At 34.8% G+C, this 15,078-nt stretch overlaps 1 protein-coding gene across 1 annotated transcript in view; it reads right to left on the bottom strand.

Moving 5' to 3' along the window:
- Positions 1-1,148: 1,148 nt before the first annotated feature.
- The window catches only part of LOC113118121 (Golgi apparatus protein 1-like), a 37,441-nt gene continuing 23,511 nt past the window's right edge, over positions 1,149-15,078 (bottom strand). Inside the window, exons 16-26 of the mRNA XM_026287046.1 lie at positions 14,933-15,021; positions 14,542-14,659; positions 14,267-14,359; positions 12,684-12,821; positions 11,459-11,582; positions 11,083-11,225; positions 10,109-10,210; positions 8,421-8,528; positions 6,250-6,370; positions 5,875-5,981; positions 1,149-4,461 (exon numbers count right to left, since the gene is read on the bottom strand). Coding sequence (XP_026142831.1) covers positions 4,294-4,461; positions 5,875-5,981; positions 6,250-6,370; positions 8,421-8,528; positions 10,109-10,210; positions 11,083-11,225; positions 11,459-11,582; positions 12,684-12,821; positions 14,267-14,359; positions 14,542-14,659; positions 14,933-15,021 — 1,311 coding nt within the window. The 3' untranslated portion in view covers positions 1,149-4,293. The remainder of the gene's footprint in view (positions 4,462-5,874; positions 5,982-6,249; positions 6,371-8,420; positions 8,529-10,108; positions 10,211-11,082; positions 11,226-11,458; positions 11,583-12,683; positions 12,822-14,266; positions 14,360-14,541; positions 14,660-14,932; positions 15,022-15,078) is intronic.

Raw genomic sequence — 15,078 nt, forward strand, 5'->3', positions numbered from 1 at the left:
TATAATAAAAAAAGTTTGCAAAAATCCAAGTTTCATCATATTGGCTAAATCCGTCCTTGATGTCCGTTCTGCCAAGAAATAAGAAAAACTGACCAGGCTGCAGGACAGACGGTATTGACCTCTTGGTAATTCTGGATTGATGGATGGATGACGGATGACTAGTGGCTAATAAATTAGTTGACGTTTATGGCTGTCCAGTAGTTATTTATATCTAAGCCATTCTGAAATGATGCCATTAATCTTTGCCCGTTGGTCCATCACAAACCTTGGCCACATTTAATAAAGTATTTCAGTCCAAACACCACTAGGTGGCAGTAAAAGCTACACTTGGTTGATGATCGAGTTCACAAGTTTACGTCGAAAAAGTGTTTGATTGTTTGAAAGACTGAAAAAGTCTAACGCCAATGAGATTTTTTGGCTCCAAAAGAATGGAATTCAAAAATCGTTTTAGAATTTTGAATCATTTAAGGCTAAGAAACACTATGACGTAAAGTAAACCAAAATACAAATTTACGCTCTATTCCAGGTGGCTAATCAAATAAGAACTGATCATGTGACTCTTTGTACAGATAATCATGTTCTTTCTCCCCTGATGCTCCGTGGATCATCTCGAATCATGCTGGAGAACATCATCATCAGGTTTTGTCAAAGCCAAAGGAGACAAACCACATACTAAGACATTCTGATATTCATGTTATGCCATTTTGAGTTCTGGGACTCTCATTATCCAGGTCCTCCTGGGTTACATAAGCCTCTTAATGCAGAGGAAGACTGGCTTTGACTAAGACAAGTGCCTCATCATTATATTATGCATAAAGTATTTCATTACCATAATAATCGATGGCAGCAAGCCCAAGTGACAGCAATCCTGAGAACTAGTATAGTTGTATTAGTAATCATCATGTGTGTTCAGCTAAATTCAAAATGAATGATTTTTGTAAAGAAGATCTTTAAAAAAATAAAGTTGACATAAGGCTAAATTTCTCCAAGTAGACTTCACCTAACTTAAAAATGCAAAGGCCAATCAGAAAGTGCTTTTATAATTTTGTAATTTTTTTGTGTAGCTAAATATGATTAACTGCATTAAAAAACATGTTTTTGTGAGTCACATACTGTATGAAAAAAACATAACTGAAGACGCAACAGAATGCTAAGAAAACCTAAAGCATTTTATTAAACTGATAATTCATCTGTACAGAATTAGGGAAACCAACAAAAAGTCTGATTTGTCACAATGTTACATGGTAAAATGAAGAAACTGAGCAAATATCACAGCCATAACCTTTTACGATGTTTAGTCCATTTGCTGTTCATGTGAAACATGACAGACATTGGAGCCGCGTTGAAGTCCAAAGGAGCAGAGAAAGGATCATCTCTGGCTCTGAACTATGATCTGCAATGTCAGTGTCCAGAGTTTGCTTTTGCTAGTGGCTTCAAAAGATGCTCCTCAACACAAAGACACAAATAAACAACAAAAATCTTTTTTGCCTGAATCCAAAATCTCTGGCAACATGAATTGTGCACAATAAAAAAAAAAAAAAAAAAAATGAGAAAAAAGGTATATAAAAAAAAACTTTTTCTTAAAGGAGAAAGCAAGTATACTAGTTGTAAGCATTGGAAAGACTTGATATTCCATGCACCTCCTCCAAAACTGTTTAAGGATCACTTATTTTCCAAACTAGTAGAGTCCAGACCAAACAGAACACAGGCTCACTCTGAGTTCAGATATATGACTCATAACTATCAGCTTTGTGATTTATACGTTTGATAAAAACCCACTATAAACCAGTTATATGTAAAATACTAAAGAAACTAAAAAGAATGATTCAGTCAAACCAAAACAGACCATCATGACCAGTCTCAAAAAACATGAACTGGCAGAAATATATTTGGAATAACGTAACTTTTAACATTTACTTATCTACAATATATAGTCAAACATGATCATAGGATCAGTAGAGTTTTACAGTCCAAATTTCAATCAAGCAGAAATCTGGGACAGTCTGTGATTTTCACATTAGATTATTATTTACAGAATAACATTGAGGTCATCAATGCTAGAGGTAAGCAGTGCACCGGTGGCCTATCCAGCTCCAAAGCAAAATATGTACAAATCTGTTCCCAAATTTGTGAATCTATTAAAGGGACAGTGCACTCAGAAATGAAAATGAATTTACTCGCACTCAATGTTGTGTCAAACCTCTCAGTGAAACGCGAGAATGTTTGTAACTAAACTGTTTTGTTACCCATTGACTTCCATTGTATGGACAAAAATACAATAAGTTATCTCGAAATGAAATGTCTTCAAAATACTGTGTTGAGCAGAAAAACTAAATGCATAAGATTTGGTTTGGAACAAAATGAAAGTGAATAATGATGACAGATTTTTCATTTCTGGGTGAAGGATCCCTTTAATACAAGGACAGTGGATAAATTAGTTCCATGGAGCTTTGCACAGTCCTTGAGAGACCGCACACACCAATGTGCATGGATTTAGACAACTGAATCCATAGACAACTTCTCTGTAGTGGTACAGCTTTTGTCAAGAAAATAAATATCACCTAAATAATAGTGCAAAGTGTGTTTTGTATTATTATTTTTTAATTTTAATTTGAGGTGAAATTTTGATCATATTTCATGTGTATATATTTCATTACAACTGGTTTATCTGTAAAAATAGTGTCATTAAAAACAATTTTGTCTTTTGATTTTGGCGTAAAATTTTACCTGAACAGGATTTCATGAGAATTGCCCAATTAGTTTTTCCCAAAGCAAAGCAGATATGAGGTTATACAGAATGAGATCTGAGGACAAAAAGCATGCATCAACTTTTAGAAAAACCTTTTGTATTTAGCAAACGTTATGCATATAATCATCACAGTTATTGTCAGGGTAGCTTAATAACGCATTAAAAAGACAAGTATGTAATTCCTTTTCATAATAGAGATGTCTGTGGGTTCAGCTTTGAAAAAATACAGAGCCGCCATCCATGGGGACTAATGAATGTTTCCTTTCACTGGTATGACAGAGAAAGAGAAAAGGCAATTTCATAGCAGTGAAATAAGTTTCTATACACACACACGCTTGCACGCACAGAGGCACGCACATTTAAAACCAAGATCAGCACATTTGTTGTAAACAATAAATAAGGCTTAAGCCAAACAAAACAAAACACCAAAAAAGTGCAGTCGTCCTGTGAACATTCAAAGTACCTCATCTCACAGGGTATACAGTCCTGTCTGTCACAATGTTGGTCCGCAGCAAACTTGGCTCTGGACAATCAAACCATCTTTAACATGAAACTTTCTGACAGAGCTACAGGTCTGTTCGAATTTCACACTCTTCGTATATGAATCATTTAATGTCTAACGCATTATTAATGTGCAAACCAGATGTTTCTAATTCTCATATCAGTAGGGGAATCTCACAAAACCAGTCCAAGACCATGTTTGTCATATTTCAGACCAAAAAGAAAACAAATTGTGCTTAAAGAAAATTATGACATAGCATTATTTTATTCTGTTGTACTGCCTTTGTTGAATTAAATAAATTGTATTATGGCAATTAAAAAAATGATAGCAAATAATGAGAATTGAAAAAATAACTAAAGTGAAAGTTGTCATGGGGAGTTGTCATTATCATATATATATATATATATTTATATAGTGCATGGACTTGTTTCAATGAGATTCACTCAAAGACATGTTTAATATTATTCTGTTTGTCTCTGCCCTTGATGACCAAACCATCTAGTAATATATCATACTTTGCAAGTTTAGCATTGATGTCTAACATATCTTAAACGTCGTTGTCTGGACTAATAAAGATCAGCGTTTCATCTCAAGATCATTCGAGTTCATCATATTAGACTAGAGAAAACATCTTCCCTCTCCAGTGCCAAAACATTCAGCAGACACCCCAAAACTAATCCCACCTGAAGTGAATTCCACCTTGTGGTTTAGAAAACAAATATAAGATGGCTTTAGAATTTTCATGTAAGCTGCTGATAAAGCCCCATCATTCTCAAAAAATGGAATAAGATACAACGATAAAAATTCTGCATTGACACATGATCATATTACAGTCAAGAAGTAAGGCTGTCACTCTCGAAAACAAAAATAAAAAACACGTTCTCAAGGCATAATGTCCCAAAACGATCTTGATCCTGTCTGAGAAGCGTTTCAAAGGTTGTATGTTTGGATTGAGGTGGGCTTCAGTGGCCACTGACGGATCCCAGAGAACAGCGAGGACAGGAAATGATGCGTGAACTGGTGGATGGGCGGCACCCTCGCTCTACCTGTCTTTCAGCTCTCTGGTCACACGTTTGGTGATGCGGCCACACAGCAGCCCCACGAGGAACAGGATGGACACGGCCAGCGCAATCATGAGCAGGATGTAGTTCTTCGAAGGTGACGTCATGACTTGAGCAGCGAGGTCTGAGAAACCTTCAGCTGGTGCCACCTGGGAAATCACACGCTACAATTTTGCTAAACCTGACATAACATTCTTTAGGGTACATTCTCAAAATGAAATGTTGTTCATAAATACTGAATAATAATACTAAATACCCAGTATAACATTTTTAATAATAAAAGGAATCTACTTAATGTGTATGTGTAAATACATTCATACATATATTTGGAAGAACAGTTATAATAATAGTAAGAATAATAACAACAATTTATTTTAATATAATAATTTCTTGTTATTAAATTACGTATAATAAATGACAATAATTATGATTATACTATTTTAAATCTTTATGTTGATTATTATAATAACATACACTGCCTCTAAAAAGTTTGGGATCGGTAGAATGTTTATAGTTTTTTAAAATAAGTTTTTTCTGTTCATAAAGGTTGCATTTATTTGATCAAAAATACAGTTAAAAAAGTAATACAGTGAAATATTACTTCAGTTTAAAATAACGGTTAATATACTCTAAAATATAATTTATTCCTGTAATCAAACCTGATTTTCAGCATCATTTCTCCAGTCTTTAGTGTCACATGATCCTTCAGAAATAATTCTAATATGCCAATTCATAATCAATAATTTAAACAGTTGTTCTGTTTAATATTTTTTTGGGAACCTGTGATACTTTTGTCAGGATTTTTGGATGAATAAAAAGTTAAAAAGAACAGTATTTATTTAAAATAGAAATCTTTTGTAACAATAGAAGACTATTACTTTATATCAATTTAGCACATCCTTGCTGAATAAAAGTATTAATAAAAAGAAAAAAAAGAAAGAAAAAGTGTAGTGTAAAATAGTGTATATTGTTACAAAATATTGAATATTGTTATTAAATACTATTAATAATAAAGATTTATTTAATCAAATAATAAATTCTCACTGTTATTGCATTAATAATAGCAATTATTATTATAATTTATGTTAATACATTTATTATAGAGATATGTATAATAATAATAATAATGTCGGAATGCTGTTACCACTATATATATATATATATATATATATAAAAAACTATAATTTCTTATTTATTGGCATTTTTATTAATAGATAACTAAACAAAGAAATTCATCTCAATATAACAATTTCTTATTTTTATTACATTACTACTATTAGTTCAATCAATTCAATTCAAGTTTATTTGTATAGCGCATTTTACAATACAAATCGTTACAAAGCAACTTCATTACAATATTTAGTAGAAGCATAAGTGGTGACTGTCAGTTTGTGCACATATGACAGGATTTATCAGAAAAAATAATACAAGACGTAGTCAGCCAGACGATGAACAATAATAATAATAATTTTAATGCAAAATTGGGCTGTTGTGTAAGTAAATATATTTCATAAAAATTCTTAATAGTTGTCCATCTGGATGATGTGTCTGTGTGCACTGACCTGCGCTGCATAGCTCCACATGTCGATGCGGTCCTGTAATCTTCTCTTACATTCAGGCTGCAGACGCACCTGCTTGTCCTGCAGAGCTTCCATCAAACAGGACATTTCTGGGAAAGGATTTCAAACACAGGGAGTCAGGAGAGTTAAAAAACCACACACATCGTAATCACACCGTCTGTCAATCCAACAACTTTCCATCAGTCTCTCAAATAGACCAGTTATCCTAACCGGGCATCATGAATTAAACAACACAAAATGGTATTTACAACACATATAATAATATTAATATGCAACTTAAGATTCTAAGATTAATTTTTGATCATGTCAATGTATTGTGTAATATGCAATACACCAAAAACCAGAAGCCCCACTCACGTCTGCCTCTTCCAGGGTTGATGGCTGCACAGTGGTGTTTCAAATCCAGAGCACAGGCCGTGTGCAAGACTGGATCCACAAATATGTCTGCTTTGCTTTCTTTGAGCATGTTCAACACCTCCTACACATGGAGAAGATCAAATGACACTCAACCTGTACATGTCAGATTAATATAGCTGTGTGTGAGTGCCATGACTGCTGCTCACTTCACATGTGAAGGTGTTTCTTAAAGAGACAGCAGCAAAAAGACTCTTAACCAGAGGATGAAGGAAACTGTTGTTAAAAACTAAATAATGATTGTTCTGTGTAACTGGATGTATAAATGATTAAACTACAGTTCAAAAGCTGCTAAGTCTATTATTGATTTTCAAATCCTCACCGAAGATCTTTCAGAAATCATTCTAACATCCAGATTTGCTGCTCAAGAAGCATTTCTTATTATTATAATCAACAGCTGTGCTGATTAATTTCTATTGTTTATTTTTTTGTGCAAAACTTGAATAAATATCTCTTTTGATAGATTTAGTGTGTCCTAGCTGAATATAAATAATAAACAATTGTAATAAAATAATAATAATAAATAATTTCTTAATTTCTTTAAGAAATAAATATGTAACTATGTACATATTACAACATATCTATTTGACCCATGTAAAAATGCTATATATATATATATATATATTAGGGGTGTAACGATACGCGTATTCGTATTGAACCGTTCGGTACGACGCTTTCGGTTCGGTACGCGGTACGCATTATGTATACCGAACGGTTCGTTGGAGTAATTAATTATATTTGAAAAAAAAAAAAAAAGAGAGAGAAAGAAATATAATGATATGCGTTCAACAAGGTAGCCCAATAACCCAAACAACGTAACAGGCAACGCCCCTGACACTCCCGAAGAAGAAAAAAACACCATCTTATATGTTTATGTTAGGCTACTCAGCAGGCGCTCGCTCACTCAGTACGCGCTGAAGGCTCGTTGCAAAATAGCCAATGCGTTTAACAGACTAGAAATGAGAAGATCCTCCAGTAACCAACAGGTCTGGTGTTTGGGTGCACTTTGGATTCCCTTTAAGCTATAATGGTGATGGCAAGAGAGTGGTGGATAAAAAAACAACGGTATGTCGCATCTGCAACATGACAGGGTACACCAGCGGGATTACAAAAAAAAAAAAAAAAAAAAAACCAGCGGGAATATCTGGGATATATGCGTCAGTACTATCTGGGAAAAGACGAAAAAAAGGAGAAACATGCACGCAGCAAACTATCCCTGCAGCATTTAGACACTATAGCTTACAGGGAATCCAACCCAAACACCAGACCTGTTGGTTATTTTAGGATCTTATATTTCTGGTCTGTTAAAGGCATTCGACATTTTGCAACGAGCCTTCAGCGCGTGCTGAGTGAGCGAGCGCCTTAGGGGCCGTTCACATATCGTGCCTAAAAACGCATGGAAAATGCTAAGCGCGTCTTTCTCCTCCTTTCCAAAGCGCTCGGGCAGAAGCGCTCATGAGGCGTCTGTCTTTGCTAAGCAACAATGACGTGCTCTCTCCATGAGACGCGGAAATTTCAGCGAAGGATAAATGGATTTGCAGCTCTAAAAATCGCTTGCAGTAGCTCTGCTACTGAATTTATTTCAAAATTGCAATCCATATACAACTATGATCAGCTGTTCCTTCATCTTGGCTGAGCTCTCAACGTTGTTACGGGAAAGGATGAAGCTGATTGGTTGGTTCTTGTCACATGACCCGCGTTGCGCTTGCGGCATTCTGAAAAGTTGAGATGTTTTTACATTTTGCTGTATCTAAAACGTATCGAACCGAACCGAACCGAACCGTGACATCAGTGTATCGTATCGAACCGAACCGTGAATTTTGTGAACCGTTACACCCCTAATATATATATATATATATATATATATATACACACACACACACACATACATATACTAGATAAATGTATATTAGATATAGATTATATATATATATATATATATATATATATATATATATATACACACACACACACACACACATGAAAATAAATAAAATTAATCCCTATGCAACCACCCATGTGTCTAATGGGGAACTGATGGTGTTTCTATAGCAACAGATGCAGAGGAAAGCAGTGTGTAGCAGATGAAGCATGTTTAAGGATGTGTTTTGTACCGTCTTGCACTCCTCCTGTTTAATTTTCAGTAGGTTGTTCTTCAGACACTCCTCCACTTGACCCGTCTGTTCCTGCGCAGCAGCTTCCTCTGCACACAGCCGCGTGATCTAACACACACAAACACACACACACAGACTAAAGATATCAAATCTCCATTTTTTTTTTTAAGAGTCTGCCTTGTCTTTGTTCATGTGGCCTTCAGTCAGCAGAATATCACCCAGAGATCATAGTCAATTTTCTTTACTGACCCATCAAGAGACCCATTTCACACCATTTCTGCTTGATTGCTCCCCGAGAGCCTATGGCTCATGGAGATCATCAATAAAGGGCTTTTCTCAGACAGCCTGCAGGAGGAGGGTCTCTGTTCCTGTCCCATAGCATTACAAACAATCCACATTCATCTGCAACACTCTCTGCAGCACAGCAGATCAAACAGACCCAATACAATAACACTAGGAAAAATCTTTCATTAATGACAAATTAAGACAGCATTGGTGCAGCCGTTAGTGCATAATGTCATCACATGGTAAATCATTTAGACTTTCATTTCCACATACAATCCTAATAAGTTAAAGTCATTCTACAGTTTCCTGTCCCACAAAGACAGAATTAAATAAAAAAAAAGTAATGATAGGTATGTTGACTAAAAGTAAATGTAAACGTGACATCTTTTAGAGTGATTTTAGACGCCCCCTCACTGTCTCTGTGCAGCTCAAAAGAGTGTCCTGACATGTTAAGATTTCATAAGGATGCTACGTATTGAAGGCCATAGGCTCTGTTCCAAACACCTCCAAGCTCCCTACCTAGACAGCATTTTAGGCGTCATTAAAACAGCAGGCAGCATTGCGAGTAAATTACTCGCATATGCGACTAAATCTTCACTCTGGGCGACTAAATAATGGTCTAATATTCTCAGATTTTACTCCCCAGTGTGTGAGTTTGAGGATAAGTATTAGTTTAGCACATATCTGCTTTCACTCTCTGAACACTATGACACTATGAGCGCTTCAGAGTTTCACTCTCCATCAGCAATTTGTTTTGTTTTCCAGTTCATCTGAAATGGATGTGAACGCGCCTGTATTTGATATACCGTAAACTCTAGTGTGAAGTCTAGTGTGTCAAAATAATGGCGTTCCCTTGGAATTCTTCAGCTTTTAAGAACTGCCCGGTTCTCCGGTAGTGGGCGGAGCTAATGTGCAAAAGGCAATCTCATTGGCTGCAATCTCAGTCCCTGTTTTGATTTCAGCAAATCAGTTCGAGCGAACGCACAAAACCTGATAAATATTCATGAATCCAGCAGCTCATTAATCCTTAGTGTGTTTTATATTTGTTATTAGTAGAATTTTTATTATTATTATCTTATCAGTATTTTTGTAAAAAAAAAAAAATCCCAATATATTTTTTTTTACAGAAACACTGAATAACTAAAAAAGCACCACCCCTAGTCCAGTGTTCATTTAAAATGACTCATATGCATTCAAACATGTTTATTAAGTTTATTTCTAATTACTAAAGTTCTATTATTAAATAATATAATGCTTGACTGACTGATGTCAAGAGTGTACTTTCAGATATTTAAAAAACTGTGCCATTTTACAAACATTATGTGCGTGTCTGTCTGGTGAGTATACTAAAAAATTGACTAGCCAATGACGACAACTCATTAGGGTTTGGTGTGTCCACGCACCTCATTCCTGCAGTGAACCTGGAGCTGTGGATCGAGCCGGTAGTCGAGCGCTGACTCCTGAAGAATCACTCTGATCTGATCCTCACAGTCTCCTGACAACCGCTGGGAACAACCCGTTTAAAACTGTTAAACAGTCTGCATTTCCACATCACAACACTCCCACTCACATGCTTATAAAAGAGCTTCCATATCTGACTTACACACAAAGACCAGCATGTGCTTTCTACAGAAATAACATTTCAACTTACTAATCAATATTTAGTATTATTACTATAGTATCATGTCTATATCGTATTATTTATTAATATTTTGAAAAAGCATTTTTTTAATAATTCATTTTTTATTTTAGTCATTTTATAAATATACCAATTTTATTTTGGTATTTATAAAAAAAATACTTCTGTATAGCTATAATTTATTTTATTTATATAGTAATTATATAAAAACATTTACTCAACATTTATAATTTTCAATAGTTTTTTTTTTTTACATTTTACATTACATTTTTTACATTGTAAGTTAATATTTTTAATCTAATACTTTAATTACATTTATTCAATACATTTATTTTAGCTGTATTTAGCTGAAAGCATCATTATTTTTGTACGAGTTAAATATATTTATAAAAATATTTTTTTTATGTGTTTATTGTTTTAATTGTAGTAAATGTTTGCACAAACTTTAGGTAACATTTCTAATTTCTGTTATCATTATTATTATAATATTTATTTTCATCTAATTATTATATTTAGTTTATTTCAATTACCAAAAGCAATTTTAAATAGTTTTAGTTAAAAATAAATACCAGTAACAGTGATGATATAAGTAAGTAGTTGCGCAATAAGCAAGATATTGTACAGTTAGATGGTCATTATAGCAACAGAAACCCTTCAGTATGATACAAGACTATAATACTGGGCTGACTGTACTTTATCCCTTACATACTCCTTGCTAATATTCAGTGACACACATACCTGGTCTGCATACTTGAGTTTGAGGCAGGATATGACTTGACCCTCCAGTTCATTGGCATCACTGGCTTTACTGAGTATGCTTTGACAGAACTTGGGTATGTCTGCTTTACAAGCCTTCCTCAACACTGGGTTCAATCTGTAGTCTGAAAACACAAACACAGAAAAAAAATTAAAACACTAGCATTGCAAAAGTTGAAATAATTAAAATATTCTTTAAGAAAAAGAGGCCATTAAATATTAGATTCAATGCCAGGAGGTAAAGACAGAAACTAGCCTCAAAACACAACTCAAGGAACCAAAAATGGGAGATTTAGATGACGGCTTGAAAAAACCTGTAGTTAACAGTTAAAGAAGTGCAGATGTGTTTGGTCTTCACCTGTGTTCTGAGTGATTTGTCTCTTGGTGATCATCTGCTTACACTTGGGATCCATTAGCTCGCTGTTCTTGTTCAGCTTCAGACACTGCAGCATGCTCTTAGCATCCGACTCGGTGCAAAAACGCTAAACCAAGGACAAATAGGTTGTGAAGGACAAAGAAAAGTAGAAACAGACTTAACTACAGACTGGACTATCTATGGGAAACATATTACAGCCCCTTGAAAAGCAAGTATGAAGTCACTTAGCATGCGATTTTAGCTAAATTGACTTGCACGTAAGGCAGAATTCAATCCCTCTATAATGTCTGTAGATAGCTAACGGCTCAGTCATTTTGGCAAATTAACTGGCAATTTTTTGTGATTACAATCCCTCGTCTTTTACTGCTTCATCCCTCCACTGCTCTTCAGTGATGCAAAGTGGCATAAAACTGCTTTTCTTAAACTGCACTATGGCTCAAAAGTTAAGGTCGGTAAAATGTTGATGTTTTTTGCAAACCAATACAAAAACAATATTCATTCATAAACAGTGCTACAAATTAAATTTACAGTCTTCTACTTTAATAAATCTAAAATTGCAATTCATTCCTGAGATGCAAAGCTGAATTTTCAGCATCATTCCTCCAGTCTTCAGTGTCACATGATCCTTCAGAAATCATTCATATATTCTGATTTGATGGTGATAATAGTAATATAATTGTTTTTGCGGTTTAATATTTTTGTGGAAACCTTGATATATATATATATATTTTTTCCGGGATTCTATAAGTGAATCAAAAGTACAAAAGAACAGTATTTATTTCAAATAGGAAACTTCTGCAACATTATAAAAGTAATTTCTCTCACTTTGCATCAATTTGATCAATCGATAATTTTAAGCATTCATTTCTTTCAAGATATAAATCTTCCTCACCCCAAACTTTGGAAAGGAAGAGTATTTCGCTCAAAGACAAGGTTGTGTGGTTTAAATGTTTAATACTCTTTTCTAAATCAGGTCCGATCTATCAGCCGCTTCTCTCTGGCCCCATGTTGATCTTATTGAGTTTAAGTTAATTAAAACATGGGGGTTGAGCCATTACTATTGATCTTTGACAATCCAGAGTACGTTTATAACCATCAGCTCTTTCTCTTTGACAGGAAAGCTTTAGGAAATGGACAAAATGTCAGGATATGACCGAAGGGAACTGCAGGACTTGACCCAAGTTAGTTACCTGCTGGAACAACTCACCTTGATCATCTGCTTGCACACTCTCATGAGCTGATAGTCCAGCTCTGGATCCATCATTTCAGTTTCCTGAAGCTTAAAGATCTTTTGATGACACACCGGGGTCAGCTGCTTCTTGTTCTCTTTGAGGCACTCAATGATCTGAGAAGAAGAGGACGGCCAACGGTTAGTTAATAGAGCTCTATTCTTCACTGCTGCGGCTTTTGATTTGTTTCACTTAAGCCATGATTGAATGTATTTTTAAAACCACAATCACACTAAACGAACACTACAAACGAACAGCTCTACTCATTAGCTATGCATTTCATTGGTGGTAGTTAAAGCTGGAATTGTGCTGAAAGCAAGAAAATGATTTACTTATTATGGAATTTTCATGTCAGTCAGAATGCATGATTAGATGCATTAATATTTGATCACATTATTATTATTATTTTTAATAACCCACGCTAATCTAAGCTGTTACCTGACTAAACATGATCCCACCAGCTTGCTGACTATTGAATAAGTGTAATTATTTAAACGTGTGGTCATATGTTAATGTGCTCATGTTAGTGTCAACATGATTTATGGCTGAATCATTTTTATAGCTAGGTTTTTAATGGACGGGGTGAGAAAGTTAAGAGCGTTACACACTGAAAATTTAAAAGCAAGGAAAATCCTACTTTTTTTTAACATGTGTGCAAATACCCAGCTTTGCATAACATGTATAACAATCCCACTCTGTATATATATTTTGTATTTTGCTATGTGGTTTAAACTATCTGGCTGTAATGTTGGATTTTCCCCAGGGTTTCCACATTAACATGATGTTTTTCAGTCTTTCATGTTCACCTAAAGTGTTGCTAATTGTTTTAGAAAGACTGATGGAGCAGTTTTCCATTTGTAAAAAATTTAAATTAAGTTACATGTAAAAAAGCAACTGTGTATACATTTAGCTGGAACTTAAGATGGCATGAAATTAATTCAAGTAAGACAAAAACTTTCAAATAAGCAAGAGCTTAAGTTTAAATCTAAATGTAAACTGACATTTCATTATTCTAATTCAGTCATTTTTATTTGTGAATTTTAAAGACATTTATGATGTCACAGATGTTACAATTTAGGAATTAAAAAAATGTGATTTCTAGACCTGGAAATTAATAAAATCTAAAAAAAAAAATTAAAAAGAAAAAATGAATATTCTAAAATGAATATCTTTTTCTAGCATTGTTCAAAAATATTTTACACTATTGCTATGTGTGAATAACAATTTTTTTTTTACTTTCCATAATTACACAAGACTATAAAAGTCATAGAGCATTAGGCAGAACATCAGGTTATTGAAAATTTAAGTTGTTTTTTTTTCATATAAATTGCCACTCCTAGTCAGAAAGATCGAAAGCAAGTCACTGAAAGGCATTTTTATGACCTGTAAATTTCAATTTTAAACTTTTCCTATACTTCCAGGTGCTCCGTGACTGTGGGAATCTTGTTAAATGAATCTTCTTTCTCTAACTGGACAAGTTTCATCATGTGTCTGCACGCAGCAGCTGCAGGTGGGTGCATAAAGCTGTCTAGAAAAGTACAAGATCAAAGTACACCGTTACCTGAGCATTTCCATAGGCTACAGAGGAGCAAAGCTTGTTGATATCCTTCTTACAAGCATCGTGCAGCTCTGGCTCCAGTCGAATGTCCTCCGACTGCAAATGAAGGGGACAGAGAGAAGACTTGGAATATAGCGCATGAGTAATATATGAAAAAGTTGCATGAAACTTCAATGGTACTTTTAGGACCTTGATCGAATAAATTACAGTCCACTTTTGTTGTAAAAGGGTCTGAACAATGTGGAGTGTGTGATTTAACTTGGGTAAAGTGAATTCACCATCTCCAGCTCTTCCACCCTCAGCTGTTTCCGACATTTGAGAGACACACGCTGATCTTTCACATCCTGTAGAGTGTCGTTCCTCACCGTGGTGCTCAAACAGATGACCACATCCGCCCTGAGGTGGAAGAATAACGAAATGACACATGAAGAGGGTGAAAGAGACACTGAGGCGGAGGATATAAAAAATGTGCAGTTCAAGAGGATGACTGTGTGAGCGAGAGATATAAAATAAGAGGAGACACACAGACAGGTCGTGATGATTTAAGCATCCATGAAAAGATGTTATATAACAATAAATCACCATCAGAACTGAACGACAAAATCCAAACAGAGTTTATGCAGAACATTTGAAAGCCTGAAGAGACAGCTGCGGGATTTGTGAACTCACTTCTTCTTAATGTTGGGACAGAGTTTGAGTACGTCCTCTTTACAGGCCATTTTGAACTTGTAGGAGAAGCGGAAGTCCTTCATCTGAACCTGTAAACATACACTTGACATAAAAATACATCTGATACCTCATAGCCTATATGAACT

The sequence above is a fragment of the Carassius auratus genome, chromosome 18, assembly GCF_003368295.1.
Source record: "Carassius auratus strain Wakin chromosome 18, ASM336829v1, whole genome shotgun sequence".
NCBI classification, from domain to species: Eukaryota; Metazoa; Chordata; class Actinopteri; order Cypriniformes; family Cyprinidae; genus Carassius; species Carassius auratus.